The sequence below is a fragment of the Peromyscus eremicus genome, chromosome 7, assembly GCF_949786415.1.
Source record: "Peromyscus eremicus chromosome 7, PerEre_H2_v1, whole genome shotgun sequence".
In the NCBI taxonomy this organism is placed as follows: domain Eukaryota; kingdom Metazoa; phylum Chordata; class Mammalia; order Rodentia; family Cricetidae; genus Peromyscus; species Peromyscus eremicus.
Genome location: NC_081422.1, coordinates 113,240,572 through 113,265,407, shown reverse-complemented (window position 1 = coordinate 113,265,407; position 24,836 = coordinate 113,240,572). Strand labels below are relative to the sequence as shown.

The following is a 24,836-nucleotide window of genomic DNA, read 5'->3' as shown; positions in this document are numbered from 1 at the left end:
CCAAAGAGCAGCACAGGAAGCCAGAAGACAGCTGCTCTTGGCACAGGAGTGAGCTGGTTTGGACCTTGGCCCAGGCTCTCCCTACCTGTGGTGTGCTGGCCCGGCAGTACTCTCAGTACACACCTTTCTTGGGCTCCTTTAGAAGGCCCCAGCGAAGGAAGAAACATACCTATCCTGTCCTGTGTGACCCCTGGAGGGAACCCCAGGCTCTGGTCAAACCTACAGAGAACCTCCATCTTTGCTCTATCCTTCCCAAGGCCGGCATTGCAGTGTCTGCCTGAGGAGACGGCACAGAGACCCTTCTCAGCAAGCGGACCCTAGGACCAGGAATACCCCCAGATAGAGGTATATACTTGAGTCAAACTCCATCTAACCTCATCTTAACTGTGAGGTGCCCTGGATGACTTCTGTAGACTACCAATGGGGAAGACACAAAGTTCTCTAAGCCTCAACTTCCCCACATGTAAAATGGGAGAGTGGGTTTGCACAGAGGCTCGCTGTCAGACAATGCAGGCAAAGCATGGCACACAGAGCACACTGGGAAAAGCTTCAACACAGACAGAAGGACGGACACCAGGGTCATAAGAGGAGAAGCAGGAAGTAAACCATACAGTGTATTTGGACACGGTAAGAGCTCTAAGAACCACCTCCACCACTGCAGATCCTAGTGAAAGAAAACAACACTGAGTTTTGAGCTAGTGAGTCTCTGGAGGGATTTTTAGTCAGGATTCCATCATTTCTTGAAAATCTGTAGCCGGGCCGGTGGTGGTGCACGCCTTTGATCCCAGCACTCAGGAGGCAGAGCCAGGTGGATCTCTGTGAGTTCAAGGCCAGCCAGAGGGAGATCCAGGACAGACACCAAAACTACACAGAGAAACCCTGTCTCAAAAAAACCAAAAACAAAAAAAGAAAACCAATCTGCTAAGATACAACCTCCTGGAGAGGCGTGCCTGCGCCTTCACTACGGGTGACAGCTCACGCCCGCCCGCACTAGGACAGCTTTCCCAGCTGTGTGTCTGCCTGCTCCTTAGCTTTCAGTTCCTCTAGCTTCTTCCCATAGCGACTCAGGAAGTAATCGTCAGGTTCCACCCCCGAGCTCTTCAAAGTTTCCAGGACCTTCTCCAGTCTGGCCACAGAACGGGCTCCGTCGATCTTCCTGGTGCTCAGGTACAGAGTGAACTCCTGGAAACCTAGGAGCTTACAGGTGTCCACAGAGCAAATATTCCGGATGTTGCTGGTTCTGTCCAAACGGGGGAAAAACACCAGACCTGACATCTTCTCTAGGTCCTGGAGGCTCACCTGGAACTCAGTTAACTGGGACTGGAACCCAATGGCTGTGTTTGGCACCACAAAGGCTCCCAGTGCCAGTGGTTCAGTAGATTCTGGGCTTCTGCGAGCCAGAATCACCTTGTAAAGGTGTGAGGGGACTGCCACGTTGTCCTCACCGATCACCTAAAAACAAAGCAGCCCAATTAGTGCCAACAGTTTCCAAAGTTTGTTCCCACAACTCCTTAGACGCATTACCAGAAAAGCTCTGTAAGCAGCCTCAGTGTACCCAACACATCACAGTCCAACTGCTAAGGAAAATAACAAGGAATAAAGGCGCAGCTCAGACAGCAAGAGGCTCTCTCGGGAAGAAGCTACGGCGACGTGGTGAGCTAAGGTTAGTTGGTGGCTATCACTCTGATCTCTACGGCTTTCGCCCCTGTATTTGGCTCTGTGTTTCTCATTTAGTAAGACTGTTTAGAAATTCATCTACAAGAGAAAAACAAAGATGAATATCGGGCAGGCCAGTTCTAACCAGTCTTTAAAATAATGCTACCCCAAAGAGCAGGACAGAGGAGGAAGGGTGCCATGAGCATGCACTAAATTTTCAGTGGGAAAAAGCTGTCATTTTCTCTTCATCTCATAATCAGAGCTTTTGATGCTCTACACAGTAGAAGTCAAAACAGCTGGCTTTAACATCCCCAGCTCTCACAATAAAAACAGCCCCGGTTTAGCAAACTCACCAAGAAACAATAGCTAGCCTTTGAAGAAGCATCCATCAACAGAACTTTCTAGATCACTTCGATCGCAGCTCACTTTCTCTAGTTAAGCACGTGCAACTGCTTTTGCTTAGTTTCAAATGCTCCTGGACCATCAAACATTGAACTTCTAAATTATGCTGTCAAATCAGACACTTTGGAAAGGTAGCCACACAACGAGAAAAGGAGAAAACAAGTTGGCTGCATAGGCTGGCCGTACTCCTCCAACACACTTAAAAGCCTCATCTGTCACCTAAAAAACAAAAGCTAAATGTCCCCGATAAAATGACACTAGCCAGAGGAGCAGGCTGCAGTGTGCCTCCAGGCCCTGCCTTCGGTCAGCAGGTCTCCTCCAGTCAGACAGCTCTGGCTGCAGGTTCCCTGTCCAAGTAAGGCAGCGAGGTCAGAGCCAATAAGGGGGTCTTTTCTGATTTTTACAAACTCCTATCCACACTGCACACAGCCCAGAACTCCATGGCCATCTACTGTCTGTCATACATTGCCACAACCAACTACAGGACTTCAGGGAAGACCCAACCACAGGAATGACATCTACAACGGTCTTCAAAATACTGAAAATGGTTGGTTGGGGCTCAGTACAGAGCGAAGTTTATGAAACTACACTGTCCACAGGTTCAAAATTCTTATCCCCAAGAGTGGCTTGCTCAACCAGGGCAAGCGAGCTTGCTAAAGCCAAAGGGCTGAGAAGGAAAGTTGTGTGTTCACACCAGGTTCACCAATCCCCAGTAGATGACACTAACGATGCTCAGGGGTCCTGAACCTGGCACTGACCCTCCAGCACAGCATAAACTGGGTGATGGAGTAGGCTGTAATCCTAGCATTCAGGTGAAGGCAAGAGGATCGGAAGTTCAAGGTCACCTTTGGCTGTACACTTAGGGAGCTCAAGACCAGCCTGGACTATGTATCTCATTTTAAAAGGAAAAGGGAGGGGCAACAGTAAGTCTGCTCTTGAGCGGTACTACCTGAAGGGAGAGCCAATGCCCACAGCCTTCCTTATACACAGAATGTGGCAAGAGGCTAAAAGATGATGGGTAATAACAATACGGGGGCCTGGGGACTAAAACTAAGGGCATAGTGACTCTGGAGTCATATTCACAAAGAGGTGGAAGTTGAAATAAGCTTCAAATGCTTTACAGTGGCTGGGGACCCAGGGGTAAGCAAATCCTTGGTGCCACCTGGTGGGCTTTCCATACCACTGCAACACAGCACGAGAGCCAGCTCCCTGGAGAGTCACTACAATCATTTCTCCATTTCTACCTCCAAGGCTCCTTGTCCACAAACAAAAAGCTGCTTTCAAAAATATTTAACTGGCCATGTTCACTGGCTGCCAACCAGAACTTCTAATTGGTTCCTTTAATTCCAGCAAAAGGTGTAAGTGTTTGACATTTTACATTTCATGGCTTTACTTCATGGAAATGTGCCGTTTCTATACTTCTTGGGTTTTTTTAAGCTCACGCTAGCTGAAGGACCTCAGGGATGCGGAGCACCCCTCTATCACTCAGCTACATCTCAATCCTTGCCACTGTTCCTATTCAGAACTGGAACATGAGTCTCTTCCAGTCATGACCTTCCCTATGAGTAAGTAGAAAATTAAATCAACTCATCATCTTGTCCGAGTCAGTCTACTTTGTTCTCAGCACATCTAAAAGAGACCATGCCTGTTTAGAAATTCAAAACCCACTGTTTCTTCCTTAAATTTGAGGCTTATAGCCTGGCGGTGGTAGCACACGTCTTTAATCCCAGCACCTGGGAAGCAGAGGCAGGTAGATCTCTGAGTTTGAGGCCAGCCTGGTCTAAAGAGTGAGTTCCAGGACAGTCAGGGCTACACAGAAAAAAAAACAAAAAAAAACAAAAAAAAAACCCTGTCTCAAAATAAATGAATAGACAAACAAAACAACAATAAAAAAATTGAGAAAGGTATATAAGGCGTGAAAACCAGGAACTAGAGCTGGTTAAGCTTTTGCCTCGTTAAGCTTTCAGGCTATGAGTAGTTCAGCTGAGATCCATTTTGGATGAAGACTCAGAGGCTTCCAGTCTGAGGAAACAGGATCAGCTGAGAAACTGGCGAGGTGAGGAAGCTGTGGCTTGCTCTGCTTCTCTGATCTTTCAGCGTTCACCCCAATAACTGGCTCAGTTTGTTTTCATTAATAACCCCTTTTGAGATTCGTGCTACAGTATGATGGTGCACACTTATAATCCCAGAACCTTGAGAAGTAGAGGCAGGAGGATCAGGGATTCAAGGACAGCCTGGGCTACAAGGGACACTGCTCATAACAGTAACAAAAAAGATTTCAAAATCCCCAAGACCTATAAAAAAACTATTTTTATGGTGGATGTCATTCAAAAGACAGGTTTTGCAGCGGGATAGTCGGAAAACATGGGCTCCAGCAAGATTAGACCAGTTAAAGGTCAGCAGCAGGCTCAGAAAGAGAAATCCAGTTGAACATAAATGACTGTGGACGAAGGGTTTCTATATGGCTTAACACAAATCACACTTTTAATATCAGTACATCAGCAACAAACCTTTTCACAGAAGATTTGGATAAAAATGTTTTACAGAGGAGATCACTGCTGCTATTAAAATGCTCAGGAACCTTGAACTCTTGTCAAGGCTAACAAAAATTGGAAATCAACCAACTGGAAGTGACCAGAAAATACAACACACAGAACAGATGTACAATGGACTCACATGTAAGTTGGTTATTTCCTATATACTGCCTAGAGCTTGCTTCCTTTCTTCTAAGAGACTATATAACAACTTATCCCTGTCATAACCACAAAGTGCCCCCCAGTTCCAGAAGTTGGCAAGAAACAATACAGGTTTAGCCTGCTATTTGTAATGTCGTATAGTTATTATGTCTTGACTAAAGTTCTTAAGATAAATGTACTTAATGATACCATTCCAATAAGACAAGAAAGAAAGGAAGTCAGACCAAAAAGAAGACTGCTAGGACACATCAAGAGACTGAGCCCTTAAAATGCCAATCAAATGAAAGACAGAAAGAAAGATGGTAGTTTGGAAAACATGGACTCCATCCACACTTAGGAAGACAGAAGGAATAGTGAGGAGACACAGGGGAAGTGAAGTCAACAGGAATGTTGGTGAGTCCCGTGTCACCAGAAAAGCCAGCGGACATCTGCTGGTAAAGCAGCTTGAACTAAACAGAGCTTCCACCTACTGGGCAACTGCTCCAGGCAGGGGGCAGATATGTAAATGAACGAAGTTTCTCTAGACTTCCAGATTCCTGGGTCAGAGTTCCGATTTTCTCTCTCCCTACGAGTAATTGGCAGAAATCTGGACTGAGGCTCCCGAGTGAAGGGCAGGCTGCTGTTACTGCTCACCTACCACCTCTCATCAGGTCATTTACAATGCGCAAATCTTCAGGTATGTTTCACATCTCTCTTGGAGTGGACGCATCAGAGAAAGTGCACGGATGGCCTCAGCTATACAAGGGTGACCCTGATTCAAGCTGTCAGAGGGTTCACTTCTGATAACATCACTGCTACTAATCCTCCCCGAGGCTCACACGTACTCAAGTTCTAGGGTGCTGTGATCCACTCCCCCAGATTCTAGTGGACATTTCTGCCTGGCTGTAAGCAACCCTCTCGGCCCATTTTCTGTTATTTCTGCATGCTAGCAGATACTCCCGGCCTCTACTCACAGCGTCTTCCATTACTGATGGCCTCATGCTCTCAGTCCAGGTACTCGGTCGTCCCTTTGCCACAGACCTTTGGGAGCCTCAAAGGACAATGCTGATTGAGCATCAAGTGTGCAGACAGACAGATCCAGGTCTGGATCTCCCCTTTTCAATCACGAGCTGTATGACCTGGGCTTGACCCCACAATCCTGTTTCCTTGTGTGTAAAAGAACAACTGCTATGTGTTGGAAAGTACCTATACGATGCATAGTGTAAGTGCTGGCCCTCACTGAACACCAGTGTGTTTGCTTCACTTCCAAAGTTGACGCGCACACGTGCTCCGCTGCCCACTCAGCAAACCTAGGTGTCCCCACGTTGGGTCTGTATGGTCTCCTGACGTAGCGTATGGCCGAAAACAAGCAGGAATCTAAAGTGGCCATGTGACTCAGAATCGCCACACCTAACTGCCAAGCACCCCCCTGGAGACAGAGCTCACAGTTCATTCTTACTGTTCCTTCAGAGGATTGGCTGCTCTCCAGGGCTGTTTAATGGGTGTCCCCATCCAAACACCATGAAAGGACACCACTGGACCCACAGACGCCTGACTGGAATTGATGCTTCTAAAAGGTTCCACATGCTAAAGAACTGTCTGAATGTCTTACCTGGACATTCAGGTTTCTGCAACCAGGCCCCAGCCCTTCATCTCTTCTGCCTCTTCTACATAGATGTACTACTTACTGTTTCTCAGCACAGGCTGACTCTCCCCCCTCCCAGCCTCACCGTCCCTCAGATGCACTTTCTTTAGTGAAATTCCAAGCTTACACAGGCATCTATGTGTACACACAAATACATTTTTTTCGCCAGTTAAATCCTTTTTGTTGTTATTTTTTTCCTTTTATTGAAAATTATTGCTAGGCGGTGGTGGTCCACTCCTTCAATCCCAGAATTGGGCAGGCAGAGGCAATCGAATCTGAGTTTGAGGCCAACCTGGTCTACAGAGTAAGTTCCAAGACAGCCAAGGCTATGCAGAGAAACTCTGTCTAAAAAGAAAAAAAAGAAAGATAGACAGGCAAACAGACAGATAAAGAAAGAGGGCTGGAAACACGGCTCAAAGGTCCTGAGTTCAATTCCCAGCAACCACATGGTGGCTCACAATTATCTATAAAGAGATCTGGTGCCCTCTTCTGGCCTGCAGGCAGAACACTGTATACATAATAAATAAATCTTGGGGGAAAAAAAAAAAGGAAGAAAGAAAAAAATTTTTTTCTCACATAACATATTCTGATTATGGTTCCCTCTCCTGGCATGCAGGCAGAACACTGTATATATAATAAATAAATAAACCTTAAAAGAAAAGAAAAGAAAAGAAAAGAAAAGAAAAGAAAAGAAAAGAAAAGAAAAGCAGGCTTCTAAGGAACAATAATAAGATAAAACAACACTAGCACACTGGAATAGGGCTGTCTTAGTTGGGTTTCTACTGCTAGGAAGAGACGAGGGCCACTCTTATAAAGGAAAACATTTTATTGGGGCTGGCTCACAGTTCAGAGGTTTAGTCCATTATGGTCATGATGGCAAGAATGGTGGCATGCAGGCAGACATGGTGCTGGAGAGGTAGCTGAGAGCTCTGCATCGGGATCCACAGACAGCAGGAAAGGAGAGTTACCCACACTGGGCCTAGCTTTAGCATCTGAGACCTCAAAGCCCGCCCCCAATGACACACTTCCTCCAATAACACAATACCTACTCCAGCAAGGACACACCTCCTAATAGTGCCACTCCCATGAGCCTAGGGGGTCATTTTCTTTCAAACCACCACAAGGACAAAACAAACAAACAGAAGGGGAAGAGCCAAGAAAAGGCACAAGAAACAGATACAGATGCAGAGACCCATTCATTAGCATACTCAGGAATCCCACCAAAACACAAAACTGGAAGATGTACTATATACACAAAGGACTTGTAGGGTTAAAAAAAGAGAGAAAGAGAGAGGGAGAAATATATATGAATAAAATAAAGAAATAAGATTAATTTTTTAAAAAGCCCACACACTACATTAAGAGGCAGGGAATCCTCAACATGCAGTAGAGTTGGTTATTGGTTGACCATCTACTGCTGGGCCTGCAGCCTGTTTCCCAGTGAAACTCCCTTGGAGAAAACTAAATTTTTATTTGCATGTGGTTATCAACTGAAGATACCTCCTGGGTTAGGGATGGGACCAACTAAATTCTTAAAATAGCAAAAGTTTCTTTTCCTAATTTAATTACTAACAGACTGTATCTTGGGTTTAAATGTTTAGTTGGAGTCAAGTTTGACCTGGAAAATAACACCCAAACTAGCTAAACCTACATTACTATAGAGAAATCTACTAGTGAAAAAAAAGAAGAACATTAAATCAGAAGTCACAAGGCAGGTCTCTGAGGAAGATAAAAACTAGACAACTAGAGGACCAAGTCTTGTCAACACTCAATTTCTGTATACATACATGACATATGAGTGTGACCAGGGCTCACACAGTCCCTTCCCAAAAACCACAGCAAAGAAAGGCCTTCCAAACAGTGAGCACTAAAGGTAGAGAATTTCACCCTACTCTTTGGGGCTCTCTCCACCCACTATAAAAAGCTAAAAATAAATGTGGTAAACACACATGACAAGCAAAACAGCAGAGAAAATACTCAAGAGTCAACTTGTCATGCAGACCTCAGAAGCAGGGCTCCTGGAGACGTACTGTGCCACAAAAGCAATGGCCTTGTTCTCACTCAAGAATGAAGCTAACACTCTCTAAAGGAACGCTTCTCAAACCCTATGGTCCATGTCAAACTCCCTAGAGAGAGCTCGTCAGGCATGTAAATTCTGGAACACATTCCTAGAGTTTTAGGATTAGCAAAGAGTAGAAAGTTTACCTACATTGCCTCTTCTAGAAACAGGCTGAACCCTAATATAACACAAGAGAGAATGTAAGAAAAGGGGCTTGGGGAACTTAAGACTAAGTAGACCTAAGCTAAGTGTAATAAAAACACACAATAACTAAGACTGCTTGTGAGTTTACCGGTGGCCCGTCACCAAATTATCATTCCCTTGAAATATGCTGTCAGCTTTGGACCACCGTCCCGCTCCTCCTCCCGCCTCCTCTCCTCCTCCTTTCTGACTCCTGAGCCTACTTCAGACCTCAGGCTAACTGTACCAGGGTGCAGACCTCCAACTGCCCCTCCCAGCTACACTCATGTAGCTCATTCTAGCTCTAAGTCCATGTGTGCTAACGACTCCAAGCCGATCTAGACACAAAGCCTGTCCTCTGAGGTCCAAACTCACGCATCCTGCCTACTGGGCACCTCTGAGTGGTCATCAAATCTTAAAATAACAAAGCGTAACCCCCAAAAGTCTCTTCTCTGGTTGTTACCATCTCAGATGGAATGTGACTCCTTCCTCCTCCCCAAAGGAAGCCCCAGGAGGCCTGGCCTCACCACCCTTGCGCTGGAGTGGTGTTTCTCTCAGAGCCCCACTAGCTGCTCGACCGTCAACTCCCATTTCCACTTGTTCTCACAAGCAGCTAGCCAAACTAAGTTTTGCAAACGTAAACCAGATCACACCATCCTCCTGATCAAAACCCTGCAGGAGCATCCTGTCTCCACCCAGTCCAGGCTTCTCCCATCTTCCCCACCCCACTTCCTCCTCACCACCAACTGCTGTCACACTGCAGAGCACCGCTCCCTGAACATCAAGTTCGGCTTCTCTCTCACTTTAACTACTTTTCTGCACAGCTGTTACTTACCCCAGGTGACCAACCCGACTTTCTCTCCCTCTCTCCTCCCCCATGATCCTTTACCATTCATTTTTCTATATGGCCCTTGTTTGCCTTTTTACTCTAGAAGCACCCAAGAGCTATCCCAGGTATACACTAGACACTTAATAAAAGTGTGAACAGCTTAGGCATATGGTGTACACTGCAGTCCCATCCTCTTGGGAGGCTACCACAGGAGGATTGCTTGATCCCAGAAATTCCAGAACAGCCTGGGCAACTCAGCAAAACTGTCTTTAAAGGTAAGTAAATAAATAAACATACTGAATGAAAGAAGAGGAGGAGAAAGCTGGGGGAGGAACAGAAAGTTAAAGGGATCCAAGAGTAATATCCGAGAAAGCTACTGGTTTCTCTTTTTGAAAAGAGTATGACATTAAATGACCTGAACCATCTGAACTAGAAAGTGAAAGTGCATCACTACATTCTTCAAAACTGTAGCCGTGGCTCCCTGCCACCTTCTCCCTCCACTCTGTGTCCTGTCCTTCATTGTCACACGTCTCTCTCGGGGGGCACAGGCATGACACAGAATTCTGTCTCTTCCCACAGATCCAAACACACGACTTACATACGCAATACTGTAAATGCTGGTTTTGTATTTTCAACAGACCTAAGAGTATAATCTCAAGGACCAACAGGGGCTGGACAGGAATACAAAAGAGGGAAACGCCAGAAACTGCTGAAGCTAAGGCAAGAATGTGTGTTCTGGCGGGCAGCGGTGGCGCACGCCTTTAATCCCAGCATTCGGGAGGCAGAGGCAGGTGGGTCTCTGTGAGTTCGAGGCCAGCCTGGTCTACAGAGTGAGTTCTGGGATAGCCAGGGCTGTTACAGAGAGAAACCTGTCTTGAAAAAACAAACAAAAAGGACCACTAGGCTCCATAAATTAATAGGGACATGGAGTGATACAGGCTCAGAAGCCCAGACAAGGACCTAAGACAAATAAAGCTTTAAGGTAAAAACAAAAACCAAGACCATCACTCAAAATACACCCTTCAGGAAGCTGAGCCCGACTGATCTCACGAATCCGATCACTGTGAGGAGAGCTGCCGGATCTCTAGAAACTCTTCAGGCTACTTGACCACACTGAACATCTTCATCCACTGATAAACGAACAGCCAATCACACCGCTGGCAGCATCACATGCTCCAGCACAACGAAAACTGAGAACAGAGGGAGACACAGCATCTTTCTGTTTTTTCAATTCTGAACTTCAAACAGACTTTGTAAATGCTCCAAGAACTCTATTACTCACCTAAGCTACCAACTGTTAACATTTTCCTTGATTTCTTTATCATTCTCTTTTCTGTTGTCCCTAAACTTATTTAAACTAAGTCACAGACCCACTCCTTGATCCTCCAGGATGTACTATCTTCTTACAGAGGCATTCACTTACACAGTCACAGACAATTACCAAAACCAGGAAATTGAGTACAATCATCTAGTCTCCAAACCTCAAATGTAGCCAGCTGTCCCCGAACATTACTCAGCAGCCTTGTTTTCTGCCTCTAAGGCCACAGTGCAAGTTCTGTCTTCATCTCAGTTACTGAAGGTCGGCGGCTGGTTCCCCAACCTGTGTTTAGACTCGGCCTCTCTCTCTGATAAAGCCTCCCCTGGGCTCCGCCCGCCCTTTCCACACAATGGGACTGAATGTTACGCATTTCTGCAGAGCTATCTTTTCTCCTCCATATAGCACACCACAAGTAAGTGCCACTGCTAGAGATCCTAACCTTGGTCACTTGGTTAGGAAGGTAAGTCATCATTTCTCACCTTTTTGATCATTAAATGACTTATGGGGAGGTGAGTGCACCCCTGTTCCTCACAGAACTGCTGCCCACACTCTGCCACCAACTGATGATTCCTGCTTGAGTCACTTGTTACTGTGATGGCCGCAGAATGCTCCTTTCGGCTTCCACTCCTGACAATTCCCTGGCTGACATCAGTCAGGAATGTCCCCTGCAACCTGTGTATTTACCCACCAGTGGTATTCCGACCTAACCCTGCAGGGCTACACTCCACTTGGCTTTCACATTTAGTCAGATATGGTAAGTGGGAGCTCCTTCCAGCTCCTTCCTGTGTCCTTCCGACAGGTCTGTTTGAGCACTTCCTTGCCTGGGGACAAGATGTTCCACTTTTGTGCTTTCCCTACACAGACTACTCTGGAAGGAACCAGCCGCTTCTCTAAAGTGCTGGGGCCATTTAGCAAGAGGTGATTTCTAGAAAATAAGATCTGCCTGTGGCTAAAAGCCTGTATCACTGCTTCTAAGCCCTCTCAGGACAAAGTAGGTCACACACTTTTATAAGCTGTAGTTTAGAAAATCATATCCAGCAAGAAAAGCAATACATTAAATGTACATTTTTCACTGTTGCATTTGAACAACACAGGTAACAGAAACACCATGCCAATATATATATATATATACATACATATATGGGTTTGGTTTTTTTTTATCTTTTTGGGTGTTGTCTTGGTTTTAGGGGAGGAGCGTTGTTATATTAGGTTTTTGGGTTTTTTTGAGAACAAACTTAAAGCTGGGTGGGTAGAAAGGGGGGGATCTGGAAGGACTTGGGGGAGAAAAAGGCTATGATCAAAATATATTTAAATTTAAAAATTGTTTTAAATAATAAAAAATAAAATTAAGAAAGAAAAAACTACGTAAGACACCGAATTAAGAGTCAATTTTGCCAGGCGGTGGTGGCGCATGCCTTTAACCCCAGCACTCAGGAGGCAGAGCCAGGAGGATCTCTGTGAGTTCGAGGCCAGCCTGGGCTACCAAGTGAGTTCCAAGAAAGGTGCAAAGCTACACAGAGAAACCCTGTCTCGAAAACCAAAAAAAAAAGTCAATTTTTCCTTTTATACTGAGTAAAATTTTATTACACAGCAAGCTATTTACATAAATCTCTCAATTTCACAAAACAAAACACAAGTAAAACTGTAAGTTAACCATTTCAGGTGGTTTTTTTTTTTTAAATTTATTTATTTATTTATTATGTATACAGTGTTCTGCCTGCATGTATCCCTTTAGGCCAGAAGAGGGAGCCAGATCTCATTACAGATGGTTGTGAGCCACCATGTGGTTGCTGGGAATTGAACTCAGGACCTCTGGAAGAACAGCCAGTGCTCTTAAACTCTGAGCCATCTCTCCAGCCCCATTTCAGGTGGTTTACAGCCACCAGACTTTTTGGTGGTGAGAGTAAGAGGCGCCAGGCAAAGCCAAAAATAATTAATACATCAAAATAATAATTACATCAAAACCAAAAGAACAGGCAGCTCTACGCGTTTGGTTCTAAGATTTTTTTTTTCCTGAGATAGGGTTTCTGTATACTCCTGGCTGTCCTGGAACTCACTATGTAGACCAGAATGTTCTTGAACTCAGAGATCCACCTCCCTCTGCCTCCTGAGTGCTGGGATTAAAGCCATGTGCTCCACCAACACTTGGCAAATTCTAAGATTATTTAAAAAAACAAAACAACAACAAAAAAACACCCTAAAATTAAATTAGCAATTTGGCCAGAAGAGAAATCTGAAATGAATTAGTCTTAAAGAACAAATTCTTCTGCCCTCCTTCCCCACCACTCAGGACTGGACATCATGACCAGAAGAAGTCCCCCGCAAGCAACTTTAAAGGACAGTGAAGCAGGCTGTCCTGGGAACCTGGGGAAAGCATCAGGTGCTGACACCGCACGGCACATCTGGTCTAGACGGAATCACAGCCCGTGACGACCTAGCCAGCATTCACTAAACGCCTGCTCTGTTCCCTCCAAACACTCCACCTCTTGCCCTACCCTGTGTGGACCCACAGTACCTGCACAATCCTCAGGGGGCCTCTCCATGAAGAGATCCAGTCACACTGCGTTGGTAGAACACTCAGCCCTGCTAATGCACTACTGTAAAATGCTCCAGAATTCCCCAACACTGGAGCCTTCCACAGCAGTAGTTACAGTCTTTCATGTCTCTAACATCTCTAAAAGCTCTCATACACTTAGCCTGTTTCCTGCTCTCCATAAGTATTCCAGCGTCTTGAACATTAAAGAAAGAAAGAAAGAAAGAAAGAAAGAAAGAAAGAAAGAAAGAAAGAAAGAAAGAAAGAAAAAAGAAAGAAAGAAAAACTTTAACACAGTAGAATGTTGAATGTCTTCCTTTAACTGTAAGCATCTTCAAGTCAATGACTGCTTTTTACTGTATCCTCTACTCCTATAATCCCAACAGGTGCCCAGTAAATAATGCTGAATAAATGAAATTAAAAACAGAGCATCGAATGAGATTATGAGTTCATGGAACAACATAAGCTTGAATGTTACAAGTCCCTACCTGGTAACTAACTGTTTTCTTTCCATCACTTCTAGTATGAGGTAAGGTTAGCGGTCCTGATACTATCCAAACATCTTCAAATCTCTCCGTCAGCTCACGACAATACATTTCTATTCTGAAAAACAAATCAAAATATGTTACATGTTCACAAGCATACATGTAAGAAAGCAGCAAGTCACCCAGTCCTAGGAAAAACACCAAGATCTCACTGAAGAAATTAACTTAGGGATGTCCATAGTGGCACACACCTTTAGTCCCGGCACCAAGGAGGCAGAAGCAATTAGATCTCTGTGAGTTCAAGATTAATCTGGTCTACAAAGAGTTTCAGACCAGCCAGGGCTACACAGTGAGACCCTGTCTAAAAAAATTTTAAAGCCAGTAAGTAGGTGGTAGTACACATCTTTAATCCCAGCACTCAGGAAGCAGAGGCAGGCGAATCTCTCAGTTCAAGGCCAGCCTGGTCTACAAAGCGAGTTCCAGGACAGCCAGAGCTACACAGAGAAACCGTCTGGAAAAAACAAAAAACAAACAAACAAACAAACAAACAAAAAAACAAACACAATTTAAAGCAGTCTTTTGAACTTCAAACTATTAAAAACAAAACAAACAAACAAACAAACAAAAACATCAAATCAGGCATGATGACTCACACCTTTAATCCCAGCACCCAGGAGGCAGAGGCAAGAGGATCTGTATAGGTTAGAGACCAGTCCTATCTACATAGTGAGTTCCAGGCCAGCCAAGGCTACGAAGTATCAAGACTGTAGCTATGCAAGCTCATCCCATCTGAAGCTGAAGGTAAGATTTACACTGAAACATCTCTCAGACTGTCTCCTGCACTTACCTGTAAAAGTCAAATGCTAAACTGCAATTCCCTAAGCGATGGCAATTTCTAGAACACGTATCATCAAAGACTGCTGGAACCAAACAGTCATCCCATTTTCACTTGGCACCAGAATGTATCTTTCCTAAAAGGCTAAAGACACTAGGAGCACAGACTCCCTTACCAGCTCAACACAATGAACTCTGAGGTTCTGGCCGCCCCATGCAGCAGCTGTCCTAGTGGAAGCCATCTACACAGGACAGGGCTAGGGGCAGAGACACACCCATCGACATGCCAGTGATATGCACTCACTATACTGCACTTGGACGACATCTAAAGGAGATGCAACACCAGCCACCATGCCTCTGAGTTTCTTTCACAGTGCAGATGCCCAGTTTCAAGGTAAGTTCTCCTCCTTACAAAGATCTCCCTTGAGAAAAGAAAATGTAAAAGGTTCCCATAGGTGTGCAATCAGCAAACACAACACGGAAGGGGTAAGAAAAACACCCCAGAGCTTCAACAAGTTGGAAGGAAAAGCTTTACAGGGAGTGCAAAGGTCCATGAGTTAAATCTGAACCTTAATTGGGTCCCAACAGCAACAAGTCCCTTGGGGGAATGAACACTGTAAAGCTGGGGCTCAAGAGTTACTGTTAATTTTTTAAGTACAATAGTATTGTGGGTTACATTTAAAACAACTCTTTTCTCCTAAAAATACAATTTATAATGACATATATTATAATCTGAGCAAGGGGTAGGGGTTACAGTACACAATGGACCAATGTTTCATGGTTGGTAACTAGTGAAGTCTTTACAGATTCCTCTCATGGTTTTTATGTGTCTGTTTGCACACAAGCACTTTGGTGCGGGTGCCAGAGGCCAGGAGAGGTGTTAGAACCCCTGGAGCTGGAATTACAGGCAGCTGTGGGCTAGCTGATGTGGATGCTGAGAACCAAACTCCTGCCCTTTGCAAGAGCAACATAAACTCTTGGCCACTGAGCCGCCTCTCTGGCTGCTGGGCTTTTAAGTATAGGGCATTTTCTTAATGTTTATTTTTTAAAATTTGTCTTTTTATGCGTGTGTTACCTGCGTGTAAGTGTACACGTGAGAATCTGAAGAGGACACTGGGTTCCATGGTGATACAGAGTTGTCAGCCATCACATTGATGCTGGAAACTGAACTCCGATCCTGTAGCAGAAGAAGCAATGCTCCAAGTGCTCCATCTCCCCAGGTTTTTTTGTTTTGTTTTGTTTTGTTTGTTTGTTGTTTTGGTGGTAGGGATGGAAGCCATGGCCCCTGCCCACGTGAAGCAAGTAGTCTACCAATGAGCACACCGTAGCCTGATTCTGAACCATAAAATAGTATACAGGACAGCACACTGCCCGAAACCACCTCAGCCAGTGCTAGTCTCAGATGCCTGGGGAGACCACTTGACAGAACTCAACCACGTCCAAAGAAAGCAGAAGGCGCAGCCGTTTCCGTTTCTACCACTAACATGGTTAAGGGCTGTGTTGAACTGTACGTGTCAAACTGTGCTCCTGTGCTCCTGCAAAGCTCAGAAAGAGGCAGGTGTGGCGCTGCACACCTGTCACCCCAGAACTTTCGGGCTGAGGAAGGAGAATCCAAGCTGGAGGGCCAGCATTGGACCTGACAGTGCCCACAAAGAGCTCAGGAACAAAGTGCCTTCCCTGGACACGCCGCTCAGTTACTATCAGGAATATTCTTTTCAGCAGTTCCTCTCAAAACCTGACAAGCAGAAGCAAATGATCAAAGAGGCTGGCTATCTTCTGAAGGCTGTTCTCCAAATACAGGCAAGGGACTGGCCCTTCAGCCAGGAGAGCATCTCAAGAGCAAGAGACAGCACGTACACGCCAACAGTCTGTCACCAACCACCATCCGCACCTACCTATTCCAATAGCCAGAGTTATTGTCGAAATTCTGAGGCACAATGTTAGAAAGGTAAAAGGTTTCTGCCATGGCTTTCTGTGAAGAAAATGAAAGCACGTGTTATTCCAACATGCCTTCCCTTCTGAAGCCCCACAAGCAGATGCAGACAGCCCCATATTAACGCCTACAGGTCTACTCATCAGTGCTGGAATCCGCTCACATCAGGCAATCATGCTATCACCCATCTACAGCCCCAAGCCAATAATACTTATTTAGATAAACATAGACATAAATAGCCCAAGACAGAAAACTCTGTCATTATGCAAAATAACTCCAGGGCCAGTGAAATCGCTCAGCAGGTAAAAGTGCTTGCTCCACAGGCATGCAGCCCCTGATCTGGTGCCCAGAACTGATATAAAGGTGACAGGAAGGAACCCACAAAGTTGTCCTCTGGCTTCCACATACAATCCATGCACACACCTAATACACACAAAATAATTTTAATTAAAAAAAAGGGGCTAGGGCTGGAGAGATGGCTCAGAGGTTAAGAGCACTGACTGCTCTTCCAGAGGTCCTGAGTTCAATTCCCAGCAACCACATGGTGGCTCACAACCATCTGTAATGAGATCTGGTGCCCTCTTCTGGTCATACATGCTGTATACAAAATAAATAAATAAATCTTTAAAAAAAAAAAAAAAAAAAGGGGCTAACCCTGCCTTAAAAAAAAATTTAATTTTTAAAAAGACTATAAGCTGGGTACATGGCTCATGCCTATCATCCCAGTGCTTCAGAGGTGAAAGCAGATCAGGAACTCAAGGTCATCCTAAGCCACATAACGGGCTCTAGGACTGCCTGTACCACATGAGTGTCTCAAACAACAGTAACAACAACAGTAATAGAAAATAAGAACTATAATGTAAGTAGTTCAGTGTGTCTGGCTTTTCTTACCATTTATAACATCCAAAAGCATGTTTATACGCTCCAAGGACTAAAAGCCTCCAAAGAAAGCTTGAGAATAAATTCTGGCTTTAAGCCTCTGGAGGAAAAGCCAACTCTCAGGAATTTTATTTAAGAGATGTGAAAAACAACAACAAAACATTTCGTTCAAAAGTGGCAGAGAAACATCCTCTTCTCCCCGTTTCCAGCCCCCATAAACTCGCTCACTTGGCAAGTCTGATCTACACACACAAAGCTCTGTATCAGTGTCTGTAGCCAACAGCTGCTATCCCCACGCCCATCTCGTCAAGGGTGGTTCTAGCCTGGCAACCATTGGACCAGATGGACTGTCACTTTGTTTCAACTTTTCTACCACTCTCAAACTTTTCAAACTGAAAACGCCTTAGGATCTGGGGTGTGGCTAGGTGGTAAAATGTCAGTTTATATGCACAAGTTAAAATTAAACATGAAGGGACAGAAAAACGAGTAGCTTCAGTTCCTAGTGGCTTTTCAGCCCCCTTCACATTTAGAATTTAGTTTTTAGAGGCAAGAGACAGACAGACACGGACATTCTCAAGCTTTGTAAGTTGGTTCCTAGATCATCAGGCACACATCCTCATCCTCTCAAAAGTATTCCTACACTGGAAAACTTGTTATTTCCTGCTGGGGCCATGTGTCCTCGTGACCAGCCACTTCCAACATAGTCCTCATTGAGGGCACTGAAGGTTGAAGGGACACTGGGATCAGGCTTGAATTTACAATGTTTTCTGTCTGCGTCACCTGAAGAAAAACACACAAAATGGTTATCTATGGGTCCTCTAAGGCAGGCAAGTTGGCTACTGTGGGAAGGCATCACTTCAAGCAGCTGCTATTAGGGACCACATGCATGTCTCAAGTTCCTAAAACAGTTTAGGTATTTCATCTGAGCAAGGCTTGGTCTAGGACAGGATGCTTCTCATACAGTGGAGCTATTGCTCACATTCTGACTCTGGCCTTTCCAGTTAAAGTACACCACCCTGGACAGAACTCAGGTGAAAACAAGGAGGTAGTAAGGGGCACAGAGAGCTCCACACCAAACAAACATGTACAAGAACCATCAGGTAACTCACAGCGGCTCTGACAGCATGCACAATACCTGCACCAGATCAAACCAGACAAAATCCCAGCAGAGGGGAGGGAGCCACCACAAAGCCCCACTTCTCACGGAGGAGCCATTGGCAACTGAGGGCTACTGGAAGAGGGAGTCAGTTTTCTTCAAGAATCTGCCCGAGGGGTTACCCACGAGCCAACAGATGATCTGACACCCAGACACATACCGGCAGCACTGGACTGGGGGGAGGTTTAAAAAAAAAAACACCTGAAACTAGGAGGGAATAGTGGTGAAAGGGACAGGGAAGAAACTGAAGGAGACGGAATACGGGGTGGACTTATCAAAACCCATTACATACATATAGGAAATTCTCCAACAATAAGAAAATCGGCCCCTAGCTGGGCGGTGGTAGCACACGCCTTTAATCCTAGCACTTGGAAGGCAGAGGCAGGTGGATCTCTGAGTTCAAGGCCAGCCTGGTCTACACAGTGAGTTCCAGGACAGCCAGGGCTACACAGAGAAACCCTGTCTCCGGGGGGGGGGGGGGGGGGGGGAGACACTTGTATATTGTTTTACAAAATTATATTTTGACAAATTTACTTGTACTGAATTAATGAATAAAGGAAGGAAGATGTCTTATGTCTGCCTACTGCCTCTTAAACCATGACAAAATAAACGTCTAAGGTAGGAGCTCCACTCAGAATACCTCAGACAGAGTTCTGAGTAGGACAAGGGTTTGAAAATAAGTGGTGCTTTGAGTGAGAATGGCCTCCACAGGTGCCTCTACCTGCATGCCTAGACCCCAGTTGGTGCACTGAGAAGGGTTGGAGGTGTGGCCTGGCTGGAGTGGGTGTGGCCTCACTGGAGCAGGCGGGTCACTGGGAGTGGGCTTTGAGGTTTCAAAATCTCATGCTAGGCCCAGGCTCTCTCTCTCTGTGTCTCTCTACCTGTGGATCAGGATGTAGCTCTCAGCTACTTCTCCGGCACCATGCCTGCATGCTTCTAGCCACTCTCCCCATGAGGATAGCAGACTCACCCTCTGAAACTGTAAGCAAGCCCCAATTAAAAGCTTTCTTTTTATAAGAGTTGCCTTGGTCATGGTGTCTCTTCACAGCATGGGAACAGTGACTGAGACCAGTGTGTATAAGCAATTGAGTTAGCTGTGCTCTACCTCCTCAAAACTACCCAACTCACGGGTTTACAATGGAAAGCATTGCTTTCCTCATACCTATCTCAAAAGGATCAAACAGCAGGATAAAGTTACTAAAATTAAAATTCTTCCATTATTTTAACTTATTAAGCTTGAGTATAAATCAAATGGATTTATGGGACACAAAGTTACAGTTAAAGGCTACAGATACAGCCAAGTAAAGATTTGATGCCAAGTGTGAGGACCTGAGTTTGGAGGCCCGGAATCCATGTAAAGCCAGATATGGTAACACACATCTGTAATCCCAGCTCCTAGAGCAAGATACAAAGTGGAGACAGGAGAATCCCCAGAAGCTGGAGGCAAGTTAGCCTGGAAAACAGGAACAAACAGGAGACCTTGATTCTAATGAGGTGAAAACAGGAAAACTAACTCTGAGGTTGTCCACAGTGAACCGGTGCAGGTCCACCCTGCACACACACAGTGGATCACTGCAGGTCCACCCTGCACACACACACACACAGTGAACCAGTGCAGGTCCACCCTACACACACACAGAGGTCTGGTGCAGGTCCACCTTGCACACACACACACACACACACACACACACAGTGGACCACTGCAGGTCCACTCTGGAGATGCATGGACACACGCACACACTCACAAAAATTAGGATCAATTTTCAACTTCTACAATAGTTTCCTCTTAAACAAGGACATTCTAAGGTCCCTGCTACGCTACTGGGTTTGTAAGTCCTGGAAAGGTATACGCTCATCCTGATATCAGCATTTTAATCCTCACAGACAGCACACTTTCTTATCATTTTGTGTGTGTGTGTGTGTGTGTGTGTGTGTGTTCTCTTCTGTTTTCATGGAAGCTCCAAGACTCAGGTCAGGACAGCCTGTGACAGTGCCTTCACCTACTGCGCAATCTCGCCAGCCTCACAGCACACATTTAAAGTGAAGGACAGATAATATACAGACCTTACATTCAATGATAAATCATAAAACAGGGATGAAACTGCCACGGTAAGTGGGGTGTAGTGGGACATCCTTGTAATAGAGTACTTGGTAGATGTAAAAGCATCAGGAGTCCAGGGTTATCCTCAGCTAGGTAGATCGATAAACTGAGGCTAGCCTGGTCTACATGTCTTAAAAAAAACTATAGCAGAAAAAAAATACTATCGTTAAAATAGTAAAAAGTTATTGTACCATCAATTTATTTTAGTTATTTATTTTTTTGAGGCAGGCTCATAGTATAGCCCTAGCTGGCTGAGAACTCATTTCTATAGAGGCTGACCTTGAATTCCTAGGCACACCTGCCACTCCTAAGATTGAAGCTGTGCACCACCACACCCAGCAACACAATTTTAAAGACTACCTACCCCAAGTCAGGTGTGGTAGCATGCGCTTTAATCCCAGCATTCAGGAGGTCTCTAGGAGTTCAAGGCCAGCCAGGGATACATAATGAGACGCTATCATGGAAAAATAAAAAAACTATCACAACTTACAGAGAAAGAATAGTTCACAAAATACCACCTCTGTCAATAAATACAGTAAAATAGGCTATTTGGCTGGGAAAGCGTAACAACGCTCATCACAGGCAAAGGCTGGGAGACCCGACACTCAATAATGGCGGCAGAAACTGAAATAGATCTACTTAGAAACCAGTTTGACATTCATTATCAAGATCTGGTGATGTTAATTAAAGAATTTTCCAAGCCATGGAGGATATATGAACAGATTTCACACCCATGTCACAGCTGCAGGCCACATCACTTTGGCCTCCCTTTTGATCCCTAAGTGCACCAAGTCTTTTCACATCCGGGCTTCCAAAGACACAACTGCTTCTCTCCTCTCTCTGCCAAGAATGCTCTTCTCCAAATCCTGAGGGCAACTCCCATCACTCTCCAGTCCACTGTGTCAGAGAAGCAGTCAGCTCCTGTGACCACCTCTAGCACATTCTGCACTGTCCCTTAATAGTACTATCCTAACCTGCAGTCAATTCTTCCAGAAACATCACTAGTAATCTTTATTATATGCTCATAATTATTTGACAGGGCAACCTGACCCCTGTTAAAATGCACAGGTGGTGCACACACTCGGCAGGCGGCTCCCTGAGTTTGAGGCCAGCCTGGTCCACAGAGTGAGTTCAAGGCCAGCCTGGCCTACAGAGTGAGTTCCAGGACAGCCAGGGCTGTTCACAGAGAAACCCTGTCTCAAAAAACTAAAATAAATAGATATATAAATAAATAAATAATAAAAAAGTTAAATAAATAAAATGCTACAGGACTACAGACCATCTGCTCTAGCCTTGGCTGTATCCCCACAGCTTGGCGTCACTGTACAAGCACACTTAGTAGGCGTTTAAACAAGACCTGTTGAGGTAGCAATGATGCTCGCTGCATCAATATTTATGATGGAGCCTTGAAACTCAAGTGTTGAAATACAGATGTTCCCAGTCCCTGAAACAGCTGGGAAGGGCCTTGGCACTCCTTCAATACTAAGCTTGATCCGTTTAATAAGAGAGCAAAATAAACATCATTTTCTATGTGTTGTGAGGTGCAAAGGTTGAAAACAGTATCAACAATCCCCTTACTCTAAACTTGGAAACCCTTTCACCAGTACCTGAACTTCGTTCCAACCACCTACCTATGATCTTGTCCTTGGATATATGTTCAAGGACCCATCTGGGCACCCGTTTTGCCTGGTCATAAGACAAGGCATGATTAGTGTAACGCCTGGTCTCTGTTCCAGTTAAAGGAAATCCAAACTGTTCCAAGACTATTTTTTCTGCAGATTCTGAGAAAGAAAAAGAAAAAAAGGGGGGGGGGGGTGAATAAAAACAAGTAATTAGTAACTCTTATTAAGAACAAAAGGTCAAAGACAACAGTGATATCTAAAAGCAAATGACTCAAAGATCTCTCCAGGGAGTGTGATTCCCAGTGCTGGGGATAGAAGGGTCTAATCAAACAGACCTCGTTTTTGCAGTTATTTATTAAGTCAAAAAAAAACAGTTTAGCAAAATCCTCCTCTGCCTACATTCTGCTATGTATTCACAATAAGCTTCAACTCCAGGGTGTGCATTTGGTTTAGGTGTTGGGGAATGAACTCTGGGTCTCACTCACGCTAGGCAAGAATTCCAACAGGGCCACATTCCCAATCCTTTTACTTTTTACTTTGAAACAGAGTCTCACTACATTTCTCAAGCTAACTGAACTCACTCTGTGGCCCAGATGGGCCTTGAACTTTTGCTCCTCCTACTTCTACCTACCACCCGCCAAGTTTACAGGTATGTGCTGCCACACTCAGTCATAACTTAAAGGAAGGCCTGGTGTGCAGGGTGCAGGCAGAGCAGAGCTGAGCAACAGCTGTGCACACACTAGAGGCCCTAGCTTCAATTCCTGGTACCAAACAGAAATATGGACCCGATCTTACTAGTTTTCCAAATCTGTCTGCACCTCAAACTGTAAGGAGACCGCAGAGGAAAAGATCAGGGCCGCTGCAGCTATCAGTCAGTGATAAAACTGGATGGGAAAGGGTCTTCATACTTAAGGAGACAAAAATGGCCATAATTTTAGTTTTTCATCATCACAGCATCTCATCTGCCAGGCTAAGTACTCATTTTAGTTTTCCTAAAGACCATAATTCCATGAGTGGGAGCACACACCCGTTACTCCAACAAGTTTGATGCCTGACTGGGTCACAATGAGACCTTGACTCAAAAAAAAAAAACCCCACTCAAACCATCCCTCACTAACACTCCCCAATGCTTTAACACAAGGAAAGACTGATAGGTATGCTGCAGGAAGGCTGGGAAACTGGTACTTTGTCCTAGTGGAAAAAAACCAAGCACACGCTCAACAGTGAGTCGGGTACCAGTCACTCCTTCCTCCCCTTGCCTTCCCAAGCACCAACCGCCGGGGTATTCCTCTGGCACAATAGAAGCAGGTTGTTGAGCATGTCCTGGAATGAGATGGGCCTGTAAGTGCCCCAGGAACGTAAGGATTTACATACTTGGAAAACTGGGTAGCAGGCAGCCTTCATGGAAACTCCTTCACACATACTTGCTGGGATGGTTAATGTCAATTTGATAGAATCTAGAATCACCTGAGAGACAGGCCTCTGGGTATGCCTATGGGGGATGGATCAGGGCTGTATTCATTGACGCGGGGACCCCCAGCTTAACAGTGGGCGGGGCCGTTCCCGGGCTGGGAATCCCACTCTGTGTGGATGGGAGAAAAGGGGGCCCGAGCAGCAGCATGCCTTCGTCCCTGTTTCCTGATTGTGGGAGCAATGTGGCCAGCTGCTTCGAGCTCCTTCCTCGCCATGATGGGCTGCACCTCGAACTGGGAGCTAAAACAAACCCTTTCCTTAAGCTGCTTTCGTCGGGTCCTGGTTTTTGTTTGGTTTTTTTTTTTTTTTTTGTCACAGCAACAGGAAAAGAAACTAAGACACTTACTGAAGGCCAATTCTGTACCAGGTACTGTGCTGCACCTAAGGTGGAGAACAAACAGAGTCTCAGCTCGAGGTGGAGCTAAGGACGGAGGGCGGTGACTTGCGAACCCGCAGGGCGAGGTGAAGACTTCGAGGGGAGAAGGGGCGGGTGGGGCCGAGCCCGGGGATGGAGCCCGCCCGCAGACTCACCGTGCGGGGATCCCGCGTCCCGGCTCCGGAGGAACTGCAGCGCCGTCAGCCCAGCTCCCGCGGCGCCCACCACAGCCCCGGCCAGAAAGCCATTCAGAAACCGCCGCGAGCCCCTGAGGCGGGAAGCGAAGCTCTTCGCAGCCATAACTCCGGAGACGCCAGCACTTTGCCTCTGCCGCGCATGCGCACACCGAGGGTCCGAAGCCAGGATGGCCCAATCGCAAGCACGGGAACGCGGCACGCACGCGCAATTTGGAGCCGCCGCCCAGAGCCCTTCGCAGCTGAGGGCCTCGTGCGCCCCCTGGTGACCAGCTGGAGCAGGCGCGCCTGCCTCCATCCCCGGTCCGAGCCAGGGATGGATGGGTTGTAAGTGGGTTTAAACCATTAAACTCAGAGGGTTTAATGGTGTGCATGCACTGTCCTCAGAAAATACTTTTAGTCTCCTCTAATAGTGAGTAAACGCGTTCTCATGATCCAACTCGGTGTGATTCCAAAACCTGTTCCACATTGGATCTGTTTGCAACG

General features: G+C 45.6%; 1 protein-coding gene across 1 annotated transcript; it reads right to left on the bottom strand.

Moving 5' to 3' along the window:
• Window positions 1-637: 637 nt before the first annotated feature.
• Exog (exo/endonuclease G) lies at window positions 638-24,467 on the bottom strand. Its single transcript, XM_059268882.1, has 6 exons — window positions 24,312-24,467; window positions 22,317-22,466; window positions 18,069-18,208; window positions 16,512-16,588; window positions 13,786-13,900; window positions 638-1,452 (listed from the first exon to the last, which is right to left on the bottom strand). Exons 1-6 carry the CDS (start codon window positions 24,454-24,456, stop codon window positions 991-993), a joined length of 1,089 nt encoding a protein of 362 aa, XP_059124865.1. The 5' UTR covers window positions 24,457-24,467; the 3' UTR covers window positions 638-990.
• Between the last annotated feature and the right edge of the window lie 369 nt (window positions 24,468-24,836).

Excerpts from the sequence above, each read along its gene's own strand:
- Exog (XM_059268882.1), bottom strand. The coding sequence starts at position 24,456 with ATGGCTGCGAAGAGCTTCGCTTCCCGCCTCAGGGGCTCGCGGCGGTTT. Across the intron at positions 18,209-22,316 it reads ATCCAAGGACAAGATCATAG|GTGACGCAGACAGAAAACAT; the intron begins GTAGGTGGTTGG and ends GTTTTTCTTCAG. Across the intron at positions 13,901-16,511 it reads AACTCTGGCTATTGGAATAG|AATAGAAATGTATTGTCGTG; the intron begins GTAGGTGCGGAT and ends TTTGTTTTTCAG.